This window comes from Geospiza fortis, unplaced genomic scaffold (genome assembly GCF_000277835.1).
Source record: "Geospiza fortis unplaced genomic scaffold, GeoFor_1.0 scaffold166, whole genome shotgun sequence".
Lineage (NCBI taxonomy): Eukaryota > Metazoa > Chordata > Aves > Passeriformes > Thraupidae > Geospiza > Geospiza fortis.
The window spans coordinates 9,167,983-9,190,503 of record NW_005054310.1 but is presented as its reverse complement, the minus strand read 5'-3'; the positions used below and the strand labels follow the sequence as shown (position 1 = coordinate 9,190,503).

At 36.4% G+C, this 22,521-nt stretch overlaps 1 protein-coding gene across 1 annotated transcript in view; it reads left to right on the top strand.

Annotated features, from left to right (window-relative positions):
• The first annotated feature begins 234 nt into the window (after window positions 1-234).
• The window catches only part of SLC16A7 (solute carrier family 16 member 7), a 31,902-nt gene continuing 9,615 nt past the window's right edge, over window positions 235-22,521 (top strand). The window contains exons 1-3 of the mRNA XM_005419250.2: window positions 235-480; window positions 19,811-19,954; window positions 21,480-22,292. Of these exons, the coding sequence (XP_005419307.1) occupies window positions 267-480; window positions 19,811-19,954; window positions 21,480-22,292 (1,171 nt within the window). The 5' untranslated portion in view covers window positions 235-266. The remainder of the gene's footprint in view (window positions 481-19,810; window positions 19,955-21,479; window positions 22,293-22,521) is intronic.

Here is a 22,521-nt window from a genome sequence, read left to right as displayed (position 1 = left end):
TTAACAGTTGCCACATATTGACTAGGCTATTGGAAAAATTCTTGCCACAACTTTTTTTGCAAAACAGCTTTTGCTTCTAAAATCAGGTACTCTTGTTCTGTGGTCCCATGAAAGATGGAAATTCATCTTTCCTCCAAGGGTTTTTTATGTTCCCTGCAGATGACTATTGAATAATGTAGTTTGATATGAAAAAAATGAAAAAAAAATTGACAATCTGTTTCTTTCCTTGTTTTTCAGTCTAATTGGAGGAGAGACAGAGACCAAAAATGCCACCTGCAACAGGAGCGCCAGATTACCCACCTCCTGACGGAGGCTGGGGATGGGTTGTGGTCTTTGGGGCTTTTATCTCTATTGGATTTTCCTATGCCTTCCCCAAAGCCATCACAGTGTTCTTCAAAGAAATACAAGAGATCTTCCACACATCATATAGTGAGATAGCTTGGATATCATCAATAATGCTTGCTGTCATGTATGCAGGAGGTAAGACATTCCTGAAATTAGTAAATAACTTTGCTTGGTTGTTTATTTCATATGGTCTTAAAGCATTTTTTCCCTTTGGGCCTTTTCTTTGTTCCTCTACCTAAGATTCAGGTAATTTGAATAAAAAAAGATCTCACAATCTTTCCCTAAATTCACAATTTTTAAGAGTATAATTTCCCAACAAATCAATGCCCAAATAATTTCTTCTGGGTCTAGGGGTGAATTTGGTCAGTTTCCACTGACTTGGTGAGATTTCTCAGTATATCCAAGGATGAAGCTTAATCACAGAAAATTATTACGGCAATGAGGGTTCATTCATGAGGCACAGGTATTCCTCTGTAGACAAGGGTTTATATCTGGTCCTTAGTTGTCCTAAGAGTGATTCTTCAAACATGCCATCTGTATGACAACTAAGATGCAGACAATCTTATTCTTGGGATTGAACAGGGAACATAAATTCTCTGATACCTTTCTTCTTGCAGGCAAGCAAGTAGAGAACAAGACAGATGTAAAAGGATTTTTAAAGTATAAAGCTATGTTTAAGAACTAAGTGTCAGATCTGCTTTGACAGGCTTTGTGTCTATCAACCTCAAAGACTAACTTGTTAAATTCTGCATGGTTTCTTCATTTTATCAGAATTTTTTTCTCCTTTAAGTATTGGTGAGAGTTAGCTGCTGCTTAGGCAAAACACTTAGACAGTTCAGAGGTGCGAATTATGTTAATTCAGGCAACACATCTGGTATTTCCCTTTCTTTTAATGTTAAGAGATAACCACCTGGAGCATCTGACTATTTGCACTGATGAAGCAATTAAATGCATACATCTGCAAATGTGTGTTTATGTATATGTACATATGTGTGAATGTATAGACATAGAGACTGAAAACACTGTGCTGATAGCATACTGATACTGAAACTCTTTAATCGCCGAAGAGTATTTTTCAGAATACTCTTACTGGTATCTGTGTAATAGTAAAGTACAGTGTTGTCGGGTACAGCAAATGATCTATTGAAAGGTGAATAAAGTGTTATTCCCAGCATGGTAGTTTTTTTTTTTTATCTCTTATTTCATTCTCCCTAAACTCTGGCACACAAATGGCCCTACCTTACTTAGTAGTCAGGAAAAGTAAGGAGCATACCTAGAAAGAGGATCAAGCTATCTGGATTGCTCTCTCCAAATACCTCATTTTCCCTGTCTGACTACAATCATGAAGCTGGAGCCATCATAGCGTTAGCTTTTGCACCTCAGTTGATGGGATGGAAAAATGGATCCTTTTTCAAATTCTGTAAATCACAGAGACCTTATGAAGATGTCTTGACAAATAGTATCTGTTTCAACAAAAATATGCTATTGACATATTTTGATACTATTTTTATTCATGTACTAATAGAAAATTGTGAGTTACTCACAAGCTGGTGGAGAAATTTAGAGGATTTTATAGGACCAGTGACAATAGTCAAGTGAATTCACCAAAATTCACCAGGTGAAGAAATAGCTTGAAGTATTCAAGAATGGAGTGAAAGAGGGTATATCTCCTCATATTCAAGTTCCCCCTAATGGAGCACTTTCTTAAGGGTGCATCAGTCCTTGCACTGTGGAGTGTACCTGAGTAACTGTGGAAACCCCTGAACGAGTGTTGAACCCATCTTCCTGTCTGTATGGGAAGAGCATCGGTGTTGAAAAGCTGGATATATTTTCTGCTTTCTGTATGCTGTGACTTGCTGACCCTGAGCTCCTTTAACAATGTGAAGCAGGTTTGCTGTATATTGAAGGTGCTGCTATGTTGTGTTCTCTGCGTAGCATTTCATTTATGCCATTTCTGACAGGTCAAAGTTCACCCAGGTTACATTACCAGTGCACGTGCAAATCTTAGACATTTCGCTGTGGTCATTTTTATCTGTGAGGTTCAATGTGCACAACTTTTCCTATTAAATGCAAAAGATTCAGTATTTCTGCCTTTTCTCTAGTACTTCTTTGACTGTTTTGATTACCAGTTACTAACTGCGCTTCTATATTGACACTAAAAACTGCAAAATTGTTTGCTATTCATTCTGCTGACACCTATCCCATTTACTACAGAGATTATCAGCACAGGAACAGTAAGCAGAGTTGTTTGGATATCTTGTTACAGACTCTTGGTTTTAAAATGCTGATAGTGACGACCCTGCCTGATATAAACACTCTTTGAAGCCAAAGCTTCTCTAGGACCACTTCCTAAAAACTGGGCCATTTAGACAATCACTGGCAGAATATGAAATAGCAATCCGGAAAAACATTTCTGAAGGAAATCACATCATTGTTTTTACTGTCTGAAGGTGGTTTGATTCTTCCTTCACATTTGATGTGCTGTAATGTGAAGTACACATTCAGGCCACAAGTACAAGGTGTGTTGTTTACTATGGAGTGTGATACGTGCACCTGCAATGAACACTGTTCATCATGCTACTAATGAAGGTAACCTGAAAACATCTAAGATCTGTCATCCTCATTACAGCTTAGCATTCAACCTATTAATCATCACAGTGGGGTCAGTGAATAAGTTAGACTCTGTGCAGACACTTTTTGCTTTGGAGGCTGCAGCCTCTTGCAGTAATTAGCTGGCATCTGTGTTTCTGCAACAAGGTATTAACTTACCTTTCAATGCCTCTGAAAAAAGCTCCAGTAAGGAGCTAAAAGAATGTTAATTATATTTATCACTTACTTCATACTTAGAATAAATGGCATTAAATTATAGCAGACCATCTGGCAATCCATATGGTCTCCTGCAGTCCTGGTTAATTCCAGCAAATAGGTCAAGCACAGCATTCACCCTGTTAGGAAAGCACCAGGCAGAGGTGACAAATCTGATAAATCAAATCAATATGAAACTAATTTTCTCTCTCAGTCTGGCACAATATGCAGTTTCATACTGCTTTCTGTTGTGTTTTAGGAGGTTGGTTTGTTTGCTTTCTTAAGGTCTCTCTTCCTTCTTCCCCCAGCCCCCAACCTTTTGATGTTTGTTAGAGTTTACTAAAAAGGCATCCCAAAAAGCAAGATCCAGTGATGTGATTAAGGTTACAAGTATTGCACAGCCTCTACTGTTCAGGCCATGCTTGATAAAAGCATCCTCTGGAGAAGAGCAGTCGTTCAGTCTCCATGGTAACTCCTTCTGCCTCTCTTGAGGAGAGACTGTCAATTGCATTAAATTAAGGGTGATGGGTTTTGATGGATTCCTACACCCAAAGGACTGAGATTGGGACCACCAGACTTTTGTTACTAGAGGACAGAAGCTGGGATAAAATGGAATTAGTTGAGTTATCCTGTCAGCACAATCTGTGTTCCTACACGTGTATGAACAGATATGTGTATAAAATGCATGTGCATGTATGTATTCTTATGTATATAAAATATATATGTATCCATATACTTACAGAGTAATATTTCTGCTCCAACACACAGAGAAATTAAGGAATTAAAGAAAAAGGTCGAATACATTTGACCTCAAGTTCTCTTAGTTCATTCTTCTCTTTTTCAAAACTTTACCTCTCACTTTGTGCAGTGTTATCAGCCAAAGGTGATTAAGGAGCTTCTTATCACAGCTCGATCTGTTTCCAGTAAAAATGTTTTCATTGCTTTCAGTGTGGGTTTGATAGGAGCCACAGGGGCAACTATGAAAGCCATGTGACAGGTCTGGTGATTTCAGACAGAACTGACCTTGAGTTTTAGATTTCCTCAGGGAAAAAGCAGTTTGTTCACTCGCTGGTACTTAACTCTTTTTCTATCATTTTTCCAAGGACAGTTTCAGTTTGCGGTTTTTGTTTCTTTTGTTTGTTTGTTTGTTTGTTTGTTTTCTCAAAAAGCACTTTTTGGGTGTAACATTGGGTTATGAAGATTAGCTTGAGAGCTGATAAATCCATTAAGCCATACCCAGCTGTGAAAGGTGGGACAGTCTTGCTGGTCTGAAGTTCAGAAAAGATAAAAGTTTCATTTAAATTCTGGATAATGTTTCTGAGTAAATAGTTGAAAATACATTTTTAGACTGCTTTAGAATAAAGATGCTATATAAGTGTATGGAGTGGACATTATAATTTTTCAAAACACACTTATTCTTTAAAAATGTAGCACTTAATATCTTCCTTTCTCTTCAGTATTGCATAAGTTATTCAAGTCCGAAGTTAAGTGTTTCCAAACAATAGAAAACCCTTGAAGGATTGTTCATATGACAGCACAAAAGTAACCTATAGACAAGTCCTCATTTTGACTTTGTCTAATATTAATTTGGAAAATAACATATCATATGGAATGTTCAAAATATTTGTGATTTTATCTCAGTGGGTGTTTTGGTGATATTGCTGTGAAGATGAAATGGCATGCACGGTGGAGATGACAGTTGTGAAATCCATGTAACACAAACAACAGGTGGTTATGGATTTTTACTTTTGGGCAGAACCTGGGTTCCTACACTTTTCTTCCTTCCTGATAACATTTTATAATTTCGGTTTTACGAATGCTGGCACAAGGAATTCAGTGGCCATCAATATGGAGATTGAGAAGCTTTCTTGAATTGACCTATCTCCTTTGTTGTCAGGGGCAAGTGTTTTTCCCCATCAGAATATGCAAAGTGTTGCATTTTAATAACCTCATTTAGAGTGCCCTTGAAAGCAGAACTTACTAACTTTCTGAGTTCCTCATGGGCATAAGGGAATACTTCACATTTAGCCTGAGATATATGAAAAGCATCTGTGTCAAGTTAATTTGAGACTCACAGATAAAAGGAAAAGGAGTCGTAATGAGGTTTCACAAGAACAGAGCATTTTGACTCTTACTACCAAATGGAGATAAGAGTAACAAAATATTATAAACATGCATTAGTTCAGTTCTTAAAAAACAAGACTTGGATGCTAAAGCCGGTGAAGGGTAATACAGCCAAGTCTTGTATTTCTTGCAAGGCTTTGAGTTTTCGTAAAACTGGACATTGTAGGGTAGCGTTCTGCAGAAGCAATGCATGTTTTAAACAGAGATGTTTTAAACAGAGATGTCTTCCTAGATATTTAGAAAACACTCTAAAATGGTCAAGGGAAGAAAGGTGAAAAAAAACCAAAACCATATCTGTTTTAGACGGTTTTATAAATTTTCTTTTCAAACAGGCTTGTCACCTTATGTACAGGAACAAGATGGGTTTTTACTCTGCAACTTGTTACATTTTGCTGAACAGAGAAGACCTAATTGCTAAACAGTCATTGCCTTTTGTGGATGCAATTTTGTCAAGTTTTCATGAAAAAAGGGTTTTGCTCAGATCTGGATACACTTAGGAAGCCAGTCTCAAAGCTAAGTACATGCTTCCATTGAGAGAAATGAGGAGTTTTTTGTCTTTTATTGTGTGCTTGTGTTAATTTTCAGTAATTGTTTGCGCTGGCTAGCTATATACAGACATGAACAGGACGGGACCACTGATGGATGCGTCGGGAACCGTTTATTTTCCAGAATCTGTATAATACATAGTTTTTTCTATGCAAAGATCTTGACAGTTCGCATCTAGGCAGCAAGCCAAAGAAACTCACTTGTTACAAGTCACCAAATACTCATCCTAGCCAATTACACAGAGAGAAAGCATATTGACACCAATATAAGACCCTCTAACTTTATAGATTCCTACAATTGTCAGAAAGACATTACATGATACAGAGTTCCCACTGTGTTTCTACAATCCTCTTCTGATGTTCCAGCCATAGGGTATTGGTCATGGTTTGATTCATATGATCACCTGGGGCATGCTTTAGAGGTGAACATGACAGTGCTGGGTTAATGATTGTACTTAGTGATCTTAGAGGTCTTTCCCAACTTTAACAATTCCATGATTCTATAGAAATATTTGTGGTAACTTAAATTTAATTAACTTGAGCCTTTTACTAAAACAGGTCTCATTTACATAAAAGTAGGCAATGTGGATTGCATAATAAACATTAATTAATAACTCTCCCTTTGTAAGACTTTGTCTTGATCTTAATTTGGTTTTACAGACAGGGATTTCAATAAGTAAATAAATATTGACAGCTTTTTTATCTGCAAAAATGATGCTTTTTTGATTTCCACTTAGTTTCAATTAATAGGCCAAAGTCTAACAATAATAAATAACATGCATCATTTTCTAAGGAGCTAAAACTTTGGGTTTGTTTAAGAAAGGTACCAAGGGACAAACTGAGGCCTTTGATATGTTCACTGAGCTTGTAAAACTTTGAGGAAAGAATGCTTATTTTGTGAGTACTACAAATGTTGGATTAGTTCCCATATAGTTTTTCAGGGGATCATACAATGGCTGTGTTCGTGATGTGTGTTGGGTAATTCAAAGGTAATGGAACAATGGTCTAGCGCAACTGGGAATCATGAGACATTTATGCAGATACCAGAGAAGAACGTGGGGAAGGAAAAGTCTGTGTATACCATTGTAGTCACCCAGCACTTCAAATGAAAGAATAAACCCAGCACTTTACAAAGAACTTATTATAGAATTTTACTGGTCCATTGTTTTGGAATGTCTAACTATTCCCTTGTTTATTTTGAAGAGTATATTCAAGGAAAACAGAGTTGTACTGATATGTTTAGAAGGTATTCTGAGCCAGTATCAAATGGCAACAGCTGAGACGTACTGTGGTTCAAGATATGTAGTTATGCAGTCATTAGCAGGGGTGAGTGTGCCAGAGACTATGTGACAGGCTTACGGTGATGCCAGAGGAACAGCAGAAATAAAAAAATGTGATGGTTTAGAATGTTTTTTATGATTATATTAGGTACTCTTTAAATTGATTCACTAATTTTGAAGATTTTTGCAAAGACCACATGGTAAATGTGTTTAAATGCATAAACCATATGAAGCAATATTTAGGGGTCAAAAACCTTTTAATCTAATAGTGATATTCTGTTGAGATTCTGTACCTCCAAGAACACAAACAAATGCAGCTTTAGTAGGTAATACATGTTTTGTTGGTGCATACAAGCCAAAGAAAATCTTAGCTTTCTTTTCCACAAATTTTGGCAGGTGTTGTTTTGTTGTCAAGAAACAGTAAAGTATTTACATTGCAGTTCTGCAGTTCTGATTTTTGTTTGGAGTAATGTCTACTATGACATGACATCCAAATGAAAGAATGTGATTAAAACAGGAACTCTATTGTGAAATAAGATGTTGATTTCCTCATATGGTTCAAACATATCTGTTAACAGTTTCGCACTGATGATGGGAATGTGTGCCCGTTTGGTTTTCTATGTGTAATACTTTGAAACATGTACCATTAAGAGGTTTAATTTTTAGAAAACTTTGAAGAAAGTAATGGTATCCTTACAGCTTTTTTGCAATAGTAGCTGGAGAGAATATGAACAGGATTCATGTGTTTCATGTTCCTCAGCAAAGGCACCTATATCTGACCAGTTGTCTAGACATCTTCTGTTGTCAGTCAATAAAGATGGGAATTTCTAATTCATTCCTTCTGAAGCTAAGTGTCCAAAACACATCAAATACAAAGACGTCTTTGGCTTTTGAGTGCTAAAAGAATCCGGAGGTAAAGTTCAAAGTCTCCACAAATCTGAGTTGATGCCACCCTATGTGATTGTTGCCCTACACCAATACATTATATTTTGCTACCTAGAGACCTTGAAATCTAAGAACATTCTTATTTGAGATACACACCCATTGTTAGGGGTTTTAAGCTTGTTGTGTTTAAGGTTTGATTTCTTCTTTAATCTTCTTGTATGTTGAATGGGTTATAATTCTCCTAAGTTCCAGTGACACTGACTCAGTTGCATTAGTTTTAGTCCTATTAAAAATACCTGGTAATTTTAACAGTACCTTTGAGCTTGTAAATCTTCTCTTACCTTGCAATGACTTTCCTCATACCCGTAATTCCCTTTCTTCCATAAGCACTTAAAAAAAACCCATAACTGGCTTGTCTAATAATTGTCTAGGTTTACATTCTTCTGTAGCTGATTATAAGCTGATAGAAATCTGTGGACCTGTTATATTTTCTTATGCTCTGTGAATGATTTAAAAGTTAAATACAGTTCAGTCTCTTTGTAACAAGATCCCCAAACACTTCTCTTATCAGTATCAGCTGGCAGCACCAACTTTGTCATGCTGCAAACCTTACTCATACTGCTCTATGGAGGAATCCTTTGCTCTTCCTGGAACAGAACTTGCCTGACTGAAATTTGTAGTTCTTTTAAAAGGATGAGCTTCTCGGTCCCACATATATTGCTTCCAGATTTGCAGGATTTCCCAAAAACTCTGCAGCAGTTTTCAAGATGGGACTGGCACAAAAGGAGGTAGCGAATGTCCTATTTGGCCTTCCCTAGAAGGTGGAGTAATCTTATGTCCTTGGAAGTAAAATTTCACTCAGAAAAGCTTCTAGAGCAGTGCTGGTCTAAATTATTTGAATTACTGGCATATACCCAACCTGCAAAATTAATCTCTCCTTTTTGTGGCATTGCTAAGCTTTAAGTGTATGTAATAAAGTGAACGAGTCTGCTATTACTTGCCTTGTCAGAATTGTTGTAATTTTCAGAGCAGGAGGTAAATAAATAAAGTACAGGAGGTTTTACTTCTCAATATTTAACTTAAAGATTGTCTTTAGAAGAACTATACAATCCATAAGAAACCAAAGCCCCAGAATGGGTACCACGAAACATTTGATTAAGGAGCATAAGGGTCTAAAGCTGGAGAGAAGGAACACCTTTATTGATGATGTTACTCTCTTGTGAGAGACATCTACAACAACTGCCTGGGACTCCATTCCAAGTATGAGCATTGGTGCTTATCCTGCAAGAAATACTTCATTTTAAATACCTTACTGATCTCATAAAGTTCAAAGTTAAATTTTTTTTTCACCTACCTAAAGTCAATAAGTCAACATATAAACATGTTTATATATTTATGCAAATATGTTCATCGTTAGGTGTGTTTGCAACATCGAGATTTCTTGACAGTGCACCTTCAATGACTTATATGATTTCAGAGGCATTCATTAAGATCTCATTTTTATTTATATTCACCTTAAAAAGACACGATTCATAAATGATTAATATCTTTTCCCCCAAATAAAATATAAATAAGATATAGAATACTAGCTTTGAAGATTTACAGGATTTGAGGAAAGCTGGTGGTATTCACTTTATTGAAGTAGTCATTGGATAAAACTTCTGACTTATTTGTTAGTAAGCTGATATCTGCTTCATAAATGGAAAACAAAAATCTAAGTAATTCACCTAATTCTTGACCTAAAGTATGAATGTCCTAATTTGGATTTTAATTTATTGGATTCCATAGAGCTCCAGTGCTGCAAAGTTCTCTGAGAAATCAGGAATCAGGGACTGTGACTGTAAGGATTATTCACTGAAACAACATATTCTGTAACAAAACATTTCCAGGTAGTGACCTAAAATTTATGATTCTCACATGGGAAAAGAATGTAGTCAACATTGGAGATGACTCTAAGGGGCTCAAGTCCCCTTACATGAACAATCACTCAGAGGAGTACACCTCACAGAATGAGATGTGGCAGTTCATCTCAGAGAGAAATTCAGTTTGTGTTAGGTGACTGCATATACAGTAATAAACACCACTTTGGGCTTATACTAAAATAAGAAACTGTAGAGTTGCAAGTTTCCTAAGACTGTTTGGTAATGATATGCAATATGATACCTAATAACCTTGGAAAAAATGTTTGTAATTATTTTGAGCTAAGAGGAAGAATTAGTTCCTGGTAATGCCACACAGTTATATTTTTAATTTGTTTATTTATATGGCAGAACACACTAGAGATATTTCAGAGTGAGTTTTTTTGAAGAGTTTTAATTTAACTGAAAGTTCTGAGGCTTGAAGTTTTTATTTCAGCTTGGGAATAAAATTGATGTTAAAGCATAAAGTTGGTTCATGCAATGCTTTTTGAATTTTCTGTATTGTTCCTTAAAAATCAACTAGCATGCCACATAATATATATGGGAGTGATTCTCTTGTCTTTTACACAGCACCATAGTTTATACCTGTGGAAGGAGTGTGCAAGGTTACATTTGCCACTGTGATTTAGAAGCTCTTCATATTTACTTACTCAAATGTAAACAGTAAGCTGAGTGCAAAGCACTTGACCCTATGCTCAGAGAGCCAGAGCTGAAGTGGCAAATGGGGTTAAGACAAGAACAAATTTGTATTATGGAATTTCTTCCAGATTATTTCACCTGATGTTATAAAAAAATTACCTGACAGGGTGTTCAGATATGCACATTGCCTAGATCAGGCAAAGTTCTGACCAATTGCTTTCCAGTAAGATGTATTAAAACTTACTAAAAGAAATGTAGTTCCTCTTGTAGGAAGAAAATATTACTTTCCTCAGTAAACCTCAGTAATATTCTCCTCACAGGCACACATAGTAAATCTTTGCAGAAGTAGGTATATTTCATTGGATTATTTTAATATGTTCTTGCTGAAGAATGTCAACATAATTCTTTAGTGGAAAGGTAGCTCCAGAAATGCATGATGCTCCAGCAGTATCTGTAATACAAATGATGAAAAGCCTGTATTTTAATGGGCACTAATTTATTTTGAATTTATGATGCATCACAGTCATTAGAAGAAAGCTGCTTTATATTACTAGATGGAGAATAAGGTTTCTGCCAGTGGCAGGTTGTTTTATTTCTTCACAGCAGGTAAAAAAAACCCTCTTTTTTCAAAAGCCACACAGATACTATCTTCAGGTGCAAGAGGATGGGACTAGGTCACCAAGCCCCTTCATGTTGCTTTTTGAAGCAGAGCTCAAATACTCCTTGTTCATGTAAGCAGAGCCAACCTAGACTTTCCCACCCGCTCACTTTCAGAAAATCTTGTCTATGGAGGTAGAGCATCTTGTCTTTGTAGAGCATCTTCTGCTCTACAAAGCAGAATGTGTAGAGAATGTTATGAATGTTGTTTCCTCTCTAGTCCAGCCAAAATGCAAATGCCATAACAGCCTTTGTCCAACTCCCTTATAATATATTTCTTTTCCACTGTCCAAGTCCCAGGCTTTTTCTAGTATTTTTTCCTGACTCTTTCACTCCTAACTTGGTCATAACTTATTCTAATTTTGATTGAGTCCACAAAATAAATGGCATGTGACTCTACACAGAGAACAATTTAAAAATTTGAAACCACATCAAGTAAAGCTTTTTCTAAAGCAGATGGAAATCTGAAAGTGACAGTTCTGATGAGAAAACATATGTGAGGTGGGTATGGGAATATGCAAAGATAAACTGATATCTACTCAGATGTAAAGATTTAAGAAATTTATCTGATTTCTCCATCAATTTCATTGCATAGAGTTATTCTGAGACATGTGTTTGTCCATAAAAGGCTAGAGACATGCAAGGAAAATAGAGTGAGAAGATATTAGAAACCACTCTTAAATTTTTGATTATTCAGTAAATATTTTACTAAATATTATTTTTAGAAAGCAGTTAAATATAGGTTGTCTCAAATTTAAGCAAATTGGAAATCATAGGCTCATTGAATGATTGGGTTGGGACACTTTCAGAATTTTATGCATGTTGACTGAGTTGTCCTCAAAATTTCAACTTCTTTTAGGGTTTAATAAAGGCTACTAATTTGAGCACAGTTGAACATGCATTGACAAAATGAAAAACATCACATCACATAAATCTTGTTACTGTTTTTGATCAAGAGTTATTTTGATAACTTTTGGCTGTTCATTATTCTAATTTTGATTTCTTTTTCTTCATGTTTCTAAGCATTTAACAGTTTATATTGCTTTTAGTCTTTTTGACCAGGAGGACAAATAGTCAGTGTTTTTTACTTTATATATAATTCTATAATATAACAGCTTTTTCTCAATATAAGCATGTGCTATTTTTTCACTTGTCTGAAAACAGGGAAAAAACCAAAGCAAATGAAGCTTTACAGAGAGTCTCAGTTTTAATTGGCAGCTGAATGTATTTTGAAAAATAGTGGGGAACTAGTATGGTCCCATTAATACACTACCACTGTCTCCACTTAGACTCTAAATTGGTGCCAAAAACTAATGAGAATGCTTAGTTCCCATTTTATATGGTGTCTTTAAAACACAGATAAATTCCCTTCCCCCTTCTGTTTCGTTTGTCCTTTCTCTTCCCCTCACTCTTCCCTTTTCCCTTTTCCCTCCATGTTCCCACTCCCTCAGCACGCTGGGAACGATGTATCATTAAATATTTATTTTATTACTAAGTATAATATTTTATTAGTATCAAATTATTTAGAAATTATGGTTTAATTTATGGTCTAATTTATGGTTTGTAAAGGAGTTTGGGAAACTGACACACTTAGGCTTCTAAATGTTAGCACTGAAAGACGCCATATGCATTTTACTGGATATTAGTAAAAAAGTTGTAATTAAAATGATAATGCTTTAAGTTTTGGGTTTTTTTCTATAAAATAGAGTTTAAGCCTGATGCTACTGATATGTTAAGTGCATTTGGAAATAATCTTACAGTGTTATTGACAATGACCTAAATATGATGTCTTCTGTGGACACTTCCAAGTTATAAATACATACATACAGATTTATACTTCTCATCACATTTATTCTAAGTATGTAGATGAGATTTAATGATCCACTCATGATCCATAATTCACAGTAAGAGGTCCAGAGACACATCATAGGTAATAGATTCAGTATTTTCAATTTGAAGTTTAATTATACAGTGCAAAACTGAGAGCAGAAAGGAATATGATAAAGGAGCAACTGACAGGAAGAAGTGTCTTGCGCTATCTCTGAAATTACATATTATTGCCTGCAACAGTATATAAGGGATAATTTCTAAGTTGAGTTAGTTATAATATTATTCTGGAAGAAAACAAATAAACTGTAGGATGGGGTGCAGGATGGGAATGGGATATTGTATGAACTTTAATATGATGGGCAATTTGTAGAAGACAGAGAAATCCAAATGACAATATTAATCTTAACTGAAGTTGGCTGAATCTTTCAGTGTAAATGCATTATCTGAAAAATTTATTGGTTTGAGTTGGAGAGAATACATTCCTAAGAATACAATAGCCTGGTCTATTGTATTTGTTATGACTTTTTGCTCTCTAAAATTCTGCTGGGCAGAATTGACAAAGTATTATTCTGCTTCCAGGAAAAGTAGCCAGGAATTTTTTAGGGGTTATAAAAATAATGAATGATAATAGAGAATAATAAATAGAAGGTGGTGAGTAATGAACATCTACAATTATTGTGTTCACATGTGCATACACAGGAAACCAAATATAAGGAAACTTTTAAAGAATGCTGAAATATTTTTCTGCATCTTGTTTCTTTTCATGATAAAGGTGTCAATATGAAATGTGGGCAGTTAATTTTGGGCCAGAGCTTTTTTACTCGGTGTTTTACATATATGTTTCTGAAATCTGCTGAGTGTTCAGTAGCTCATAGAATTACACTAATTTCCTATTAAATATGATGAAATCTCATATTGTTCATTTCAAAAGAAATGTCAGAATTTTTCTTAAAGTCTTCTGCATTGTGATCAAGTGTTTTTGCCTTTCATGAAAAAAAATTCTGCAGTAGAGCATGCAAAACATAATTAATATAAAGCATTGATACGTATCCATGTAAATAATAATCAGGCTGGCTACTCCTTGATTAAAAACTGGGCACTTTTCCAGCTTTTTAAAATTCATAGATATAGAGCAATTTGCTAACTTGAAGACATTTTCTAAATTACATGGTCCATAACTCCATACACATTTGCACCCTAACAAACAAAAAAAAACCTGCAAGCCAAACAAGAGCTTTAATCAAAATATGTAAAACCCTTGATTCATGTCTCTGATGTGTTGCTAGAAAAGCACAAATACCAAAGCAGATCAAGTGATGCCTCCATAAAAGCAATACATTTAGAGCAAGTACCAGCACCACTGATCACTTCTTTTGTTTCTCCTGAACATTTCAGGAAAAGGCAGCTTATATTTGCAGTCAGACATATGTGTTTCTGACCTCAGCACTTCACTTCAAAACTTGCAGGTGTAGTCTTTTTGGGAGGAAGAACCGTGAGGAAGAAGCCAGAGTTGAGCACTCTTCCATCAGGCTCCTGTGTGTTACCAGATAAAATTACTACATTCCTTATAAACCTCCAAGGAATAGATGAAGGTCAAATTAATGTTCATTAGAGATCAAAAGATAAAAGCTTGATGGAATACAAGGCTCCTTCAGGACACCAGTGAGAATGTGAGCATTCAGAAGAATGACACTGAGGGAATGTATTTAAGAGCAGGGGAAGTGGAGAGCCAAGTGTGATAGATGGTTGAGCAGCTGACTGCGTCCTCCCTGGCAGGCTGAGCTTTTAGCTGCTGAGCTCTCCTCTCTCATAGTCTAACAGCCCTAACTCATTGTTACACATTTCTGTTTGGTGGTATTTACTGCAAGAGCATATTTTCTCATTGCTTTCTGTCAAGGTTGCTGTGTTTTCTAGGTTTATGGAATCAGTGCAGCCAGTTGTAAATGTTATATGAAATGGAAAAAAAAATGCTGCCAAATGCACAGAGAACTACAGAGAAAACTGTCCAAGGATTCTTGAACTAATTTACTTCACTGCTGTTACACAAACGCATGGGATATGTCAGAAATGCAGGTTACCATTCCCAGAAACATGATAAAAAATACAAATATAAAAAATAATGCAAAAATAGTTGCATGACTTTTTAATATTTTTTTTTTCTGTCTAAAGCCTGTCCAAAAATACTAAAAGAATTTAACAAAAGCTTTTGAATGAGAGATTAAACTGTCACAGAATGCATAATATTTGGTTTGCAGAGGTCATCTCTCTGGATTTCTGGAAATTCTTTGACCTGACCCCTGCATCCTTGTCTCTAAATTGGAGAGAGATGGACTTGATGAGTGGACTTTAGCTGGATAAGGAATTAGTCGGACAGCCACCTCCAGAGGATAGCGGTCAATGTCTCAGAGTCCTGATGGACATCTGTGACACATGGTGTCTCTCAGGGGTCTGCACTGGGACTTTATTTTTTATTGTTATAAATTATAATATGTAATATCTTCATTAATGACAGGAATGAAGGGATCAAGTGCTCCCTCAGCAAGTTTGCAGATGACACTGAGCTGAGTAGTGCAGGTGACACAGGAGTGGTGCAGTTGACACAGGATGCATCCAGAGAGACCTGGACAGACCTGAGCAGTGGGTTCATGGGAATCTCATGGGGTTTGACAAGGCCAAGGGCAGAGTGCTGCACCTGGGCTGGGGCAAACCCTGGTATCAGCACAGGCTGGGGATGGACAGATGGAGAGCAGCCCTGCTGAGAGGGACTCGGGTGTGCTGGGGGAGGAGAGGCTGGACATGATCCAGCCATGGGCGCTCCCAGCACAGAGAGCCAAACGTGTCCTGGGCTGCATCCAAAGCAGCGTGGGCAGCGGGGCCAGGGAGGGGATTTCTCTCTGCTCTGCTCTGTACTGCCCCTATATTCTGCAAGCTGCAGTGTTGCATCCCTCTGTGAGATGCCCAGCACAGGAAAGAGCATTGACCTGTTAGATCAAGTCCAGAGGAGGTCACCAAGATGATTAGAGGGATGAAGCATCTCTCCTTTGGGGAAAGATTGAGAGAATTGGGGTTGTTCAGCCTGGAAAAGAGAGGGCTGTGGTGTAACCTAATTATGGCCTTCTACTACTTGAAGGGACCCTCCAAGAAGGATGGAGAGACATTTTTTTGCAAATGACCTTAAAGGGTTTGAAACTAGATGACCTTTAAAATCCCTTGCCACCCAGGCCAATCTATGACTGATGGTATGATTTAGTTCCAACCCCCCTGCCATGGACAGGACATCTGCCAGTAGACTGGAATATTCAGAGCCACATCCAACCTGGCCTAGAACACTTACGGGGTGGGGCAGCCACAGCTTCTCTGGGCAACCCCTTGCAGCAGCTCACCAGCCTCACAGGGGAGATTTTCTTCATGACATCTAATCTAAATGTACTCTTAGCATCCCCAACTTCTTTGTGCACAAGTGCAAGTAAATGCTCTTTTGAACCTGTGAAACAGAGCATAGGTGTCACAGTATTATAGATTTTGTATGAAACATCATAAACATCTCCAAAATGCATGATCCCATCTCTGCTCACACAGCTGAAATGACTTTTGCTACTTTTCCCTTGGCATAATGACAAACAATGTGAAAAGCAGCTATTTTTTCTTGTCTTATAAAGCACAGCCCTTGCTGAAACTGTTTTTCAGTGGTGCTGGTTACAGTTGCTGCCTCACAGCCTGGTCCTTTGCCTGAAACAGAAAGATATAAAACAAAAGTACAGCTGTGAGAGTGTTAGCATATTATGATAATGGTCTTAAATTTGCTTTAGGGAGTGTATAATCTTTTGTGGCTGATGGTTTGTGGGTGTTAAGGGAGAGACCAGAGTAAATATTCTTGTGGGTCTCCTGACTTAACATCTGTTATGCAGTTACTTCAGGCTTTGGAAAAGTAGATTCAGAGATCCAGCAGTCCTTTAGTGCATTAACATATATTAATGTATAGCAAGGTTTTGGCAGTGTAATAGTATTTAAACAGCTTAATCTTCCATTGTCTGAAAAGAAAGAATATACAAGGAATGCTGGCATGTGAGTATTACTTAAATAATTGTAGAAAATGTTAGATGTGGCATGAAATTTGTACAAGGCTATAAAACATATGATGGCAGGAAAACAGCTGGAATTTATGTAGAAACATCTATGTTAAGGCATGAAAATGCATTATTTTATGAGATTTCATAACAAAGTGTATACACAGTTGTCAGAATAAAATGTTTAACCTACTTATCACATTGGAAGAGTGTCCTAGATAATTTAGGGAGCTTAAACTAACTTTGTGGCTTGTACAAAAATTAATATTTCCCACATGCACAAATTTTAAATTAAAATACTGGAATATACATAAAGAAAACCTCAAATTAAGGGAGCTGTGGTGGTAAGTACATATCATCAACTTAAAGAAAACACCTCAAAGGGAGTATTATACTTGAAGGATTTTTAAATTCATGATACATTCCAAATTTATGTGATTTGAAAGTATAGAGTCAGGCTCAGACAACCTATCTGAATTAATACATCCATATTTGAGCTCAGTTATTAGGTCTTGTAGGTGAAGCTAACATTATGTGCTTTGATCTGGAAAGCTGTAACTTAAAGTCCCAGCCTAACTGCTACAGTGAAGATCAGCAGAGATGCAGTTTTCCTGTTCCTGGTAAGGAACTGTCTGTTAGCAAGCACTAAACAAGTTTTTCATTTTCAATTTTGTAAATACTTCCATGTCATCACAGGAAGAAGAACTGGGAAATAATTAAAAAAATTAAAAATAATTGTTTTTATATGTCGTAAGTGAATACTGTTACTGTGTTTAGCAATAACAACTAGATTTTTTACTTGCCTTAGATTTATTTATTTTTAAACTTACAGCTATTATTTGATAATGGGATGAAACTTTTTGCTTTGAGTTAAAAAGAGATTTCCAGTTAAAAAGTTCTTTTTTTTTTACTTAGAGAAATTATTTCTATTGTTTACATATTTCAAAGGGGCTTGCTTTCTAACTCAGACACAAGCCCAACCATTAATTTTCGAAACATAAATCTATAAAAAGAAATCATGTTCTTCCATGTTTCACTGCTTTCTTCATATGGTCTCAAAGGGGAAAGCCTTTCTATCACAGTTCTGCTTAGTGGCTCCCTTCTAATGGAAATAAAGAAATGTTAGTCATGTCATCATGTAAGCTGTCAGTTAAACGTTTTAGTGCTTCATTAGTGTTCTAAAGTCTTTTAATAAGTCCCTGGGCTGTTGTCTATTTCGGTGTCCATTCCATGCTTGTGGATGTTTACGTCTGTGGGCTTCAATATATAGCTATGCTTAAGACTCCTTGGGACTCAAGCTATTTAATGAATTCACAAACTAAGATCCAAACATGACTCAAATCTTTGCTTTCTAGTCAAGTTAACTTCAAGTTGATCTCTGTATTAATGAGCTATTAGAAAAGACAGGCAGGCACAGGACAACTCTATTGTAGAAGCTTATTTCCATAAGGAAGTAAGGTAAAAATTGATCATTTGGCATATTTTTAAGACTTCTGTTGTGTATATGCAAATAGTAATTAACATTTTCAGCCTATCAATAATAATTCTCTAATGCATTTAAGGTAATTCAAAGACTGGAGTCTAAAATATAACTTTGCCTATGAAAGCACACTTTTAAATTTCATTTGATTTGGCTTTTCACTGCATGAAGTTTCTGGGATTTATTCCTTTAGATTTTCATAAAAACAGAGACTTAAAACTGTTACCAGTATAGTGCAGGGAACTCAGATGCAAATCAAGGCATTCCATTTTGTGCTAGGTATGTCCTCTGTCTTAAGTTTGAAATGCATTGCTTTCTATGATGTTGGGTTTTTTGGGTTCTTTGCTTTTATTTTTAAAAAAAATTGTATTGGATAACTTATGTTATTGCAAAAGCAAGACTGTTTGTAATGGTTTGGACCAAATATAGTGCAACCAGATGCTATGCAGGTTTACCTAAAGAGCTTTGACAACCTCTTAGTCTTGATATGTAGCACACCATCTATTCTAGCCAAGGTTGTTCAAAAACATATAATGTATGTCATGCTAAATTGCACACTAGCTGTTTGGTTAGTATGGATGTAATTATACCATAAACTGAATTGCAGTTGAAACTGGAAAATGGACCTAGAGCAATATTTTTAAATTTTATAGGTTTTTATGCTAAACCACATTTTAGATTTTCCCAGGCAGTCTGTAGTTATCTTACTGTGCATTAGTACTCCTCTCTTGATAAGGTAAGGGAAAGCAAGCCTCAGAGGCCAGAGATTTATGTTCTGATTTGACAATATTTTTAAGCCTATGTGTGGTTCTAAGTAGGGGTGCAGGACATGCTGCAGTTTTAAGTAATTTTAGTCTGCTTGCCTGGAGGCTCCTCCTGCTCTATGGAGTTTTGATACCTGTCTCATACTTGAAATTCTTCAGTCCTTGCTCTTTCAAAACTTTCATTGACCGATCTTGGTATTGATTGTTCGTGAACTGTAACAATCCCTCTTGTTTGTCTGATGTCTTTAATCTTTTTATCCATCTCCATAACTAATCAATATTTATATTGTCATGGAGGCAGTATATCCACATCCAGTCTTGTGTCTGCAATTTCAGAGTGTTTGTAAGACAGATTGGTATAGAAACAGTTTAACGTTTTCTGGGATGGAAGAGGAAAGCATTCCAATGTGTTGTAAATACAAAGATAGAGTTACCTGTTACCTGAAATTGCATTTTCTTTCTACCAACAGGTCCCATAAGCAGCATTTTGGTGAATAAGTATGGTAGTCGGCCTGTGATGATAGCAGGGGGTATCCTCTGTTCTTTTGGAATGATTGCATCCTCTTTCTGCAATAGTGTCCTTGAGCTGTATATATGTATCGGTGTGGTTGGAGGTAAGAGTCCCGTTTAAAAGGTTATATTATGTTATAACAAACTATTTCTAATATTGTTCTACAAATGAGCCTCACTGATCAAGAATTCTCTATGCAATCCAAGAAGGTAGTAATGTCAGTTAATTTCAGCTATCTAATCCTTTAAATTAACTGGCATGATATTAAATTATTTCTTAGGACGATTCAGAAACAACTGATGAATTTATTCAATAAATGCTATATGTATGTACTTTTCCACATTGCACTATAATTGCAGTATAAAAATTGATTGGCTCATGACAGCACTTATTACAGTCACTTGTGTACAATTTCACATTTGTTGTTTTAGCTTTCAGTCATGTTGCGCTGCAAACAGGGTGGCAGAGGCTAGCCAAATTCTAGTAGAATTATGAAAACTTGTACCAGATGTCTGTAGGTTTTTTACACACATATAATCTCACAGAAAAATCTAACAACTTTCAGTTCAATATTTTTTTTGTTTAAAATCCCCCAGGGTCAGTCACCAAATAAAATTATTCATAATCATCTATCACAGACCTAGAGTAATGACTTACTGTAATACCAGTAAATTAAAAAATCTCCTTATTTAAAATTGTGGGTTTTTTTTAACTCCCTTCTCAGAATAAGGAAGGAGAGGTAAAATATTGCAGGTAATAAATGAATGAGATAGTACCTGTATATTCAGGCTCATCTTCCTTTATGTTGGGACTAAAGGAGTCTGTTTTTATTCAGTGATTAAACCTTAAAAGTCTTATTTTTGACATCCTAAACATGGTGCCTACTGAAAGAGTAATGTCAGAGTCTGGGAATGGGCCTATCAAGGAAGAGAGTTTCTCTCCTGAACCATCAAGCAGAGGCATATTAGAGTTTATGGCTTAGATGTCTTAATACAGAGAGAAGGCCTAGAGGTTCAGCTTTGGGTTCAGTTTACACACTCAACTGATCTGGGTGGGTGGTCTGCTCCCATATGTGTCCTTTAAAACTCCTTAATAGTGACCTGGGGAAGGAGAGCTGAATGTGCTGGAAAATAATTTGCTATTTTATCCTCCAGTTTTACAGACAAGTTGTATCTTAATTAGGGTTGGAAATAGGAAATTAGGAGATTTATGCATTTAAGTAAACCCTACATTCATTGTAGCTGAGGTGACATTTAATAAGTTTTGTTAAATGAGCCAGGAGAGAATTGTATTATAGTTTAGCAAATAAAAAAATGGTGAGTCAAGGCACAGATACCATCATTCTTCTGTATGTGATTCCCCTGTCTCTATCATTGCTGAAACACAAAAAGGAGTTCTGGCTTTCAATGCAGCACAGCAGGGGAAATGACCAAATGCCACCGTGACACAGTCTTGGTATGAGCACTCGTAGACGTCAATGAGGCTGTATTTCATTTTCTGATGCTAGTGGTTTCAATATTGAGAATCGCTGTATTGGATACTGGTCATTTTAAAAATAACTTGAAAGAGCTGAGATGTGGTTTCCACTGCATGACCTGCAATAATACTGTCTTTTATGTGTTGTTTAGGTCTGGGTTTAGCATTCAACTTACAGCCTGCCTTGACCATGATTGGCAAGTATTTCTATAAGAAGCGTCCCATCGCTAATGGATTGGCAATGGCTGGAAGTCCAGTGTTTCTGAGCACATTGGCACCTCTCAATCAATTCCTCTTTAATGCTTTTGGCTGGAAAGGAAGCTTTCTTATTCTGGGAGGACTTCTTTTGAACTGCTGTGTGGCTGGGTCACTAATGAGACCTGTTGGACCAAAAAAAGTCCCTCCTGTGAAAAAAGATGTTGAAAAAGGCACAGGAGATTCTGCCTTGCACAAAAACAGCAAGAAGTCTTGTTGGCAAACTATGAATAAGTATCTAGATCTGTCCCTTTTCAAACACAGAGGGTTTCTGATATATTTGTCAGGAAATGTCATTATGTTTATTGGTTTCTTTGCTCCAATAGTATTCTTGGCTCCTTATGCCAAGCACAAGGGAATTGATGAATATTCTGCTGCTTTTTTGCTCTCTATCTTAGCCTTTGTAGACATGTTTGCTAGGCCTTCCATGGGACTTGTAGCAAACTCCAGGTTTATCCGGCCAAAGATTCAGTATTTTTTTAGTTTTGCTGTCTTGTACAATGGAGTCTGTCATATCTTGTGCCCTCTGGCAGAAAATTACACTGGCTTGGTGATATATGCTGTATTTTTTGGGTTTGCATTTGGAATGGTTAGCAGCGTTCTTTTTGAGACCTTGATGGATCTTGTTGGAGCTTCCAGATTTTCCAGTGCGGTGGGACTTGTCACCATTGTGGAATGTTGCCCTGTGCTCATAGGCCCTCCTCTAGGAGGTAAGAATCTATTTCTTTCCTTTTTTTCAGACATTACAGCATAATCTTGCAATGTAACATTGAATTAATATAAACATTGTTCTTAATGTTTTCCTTTTACTAGAAATGTACCGTAATAGCCTGATAGTAAAAAATAACTGCATCAGTTACTTTTCTCCAACCTAGGGACAGCCTGAAGAGTTCTTACTTACACTTGCTTAAACACCTTTAATTTATCTAAACAGAGAGA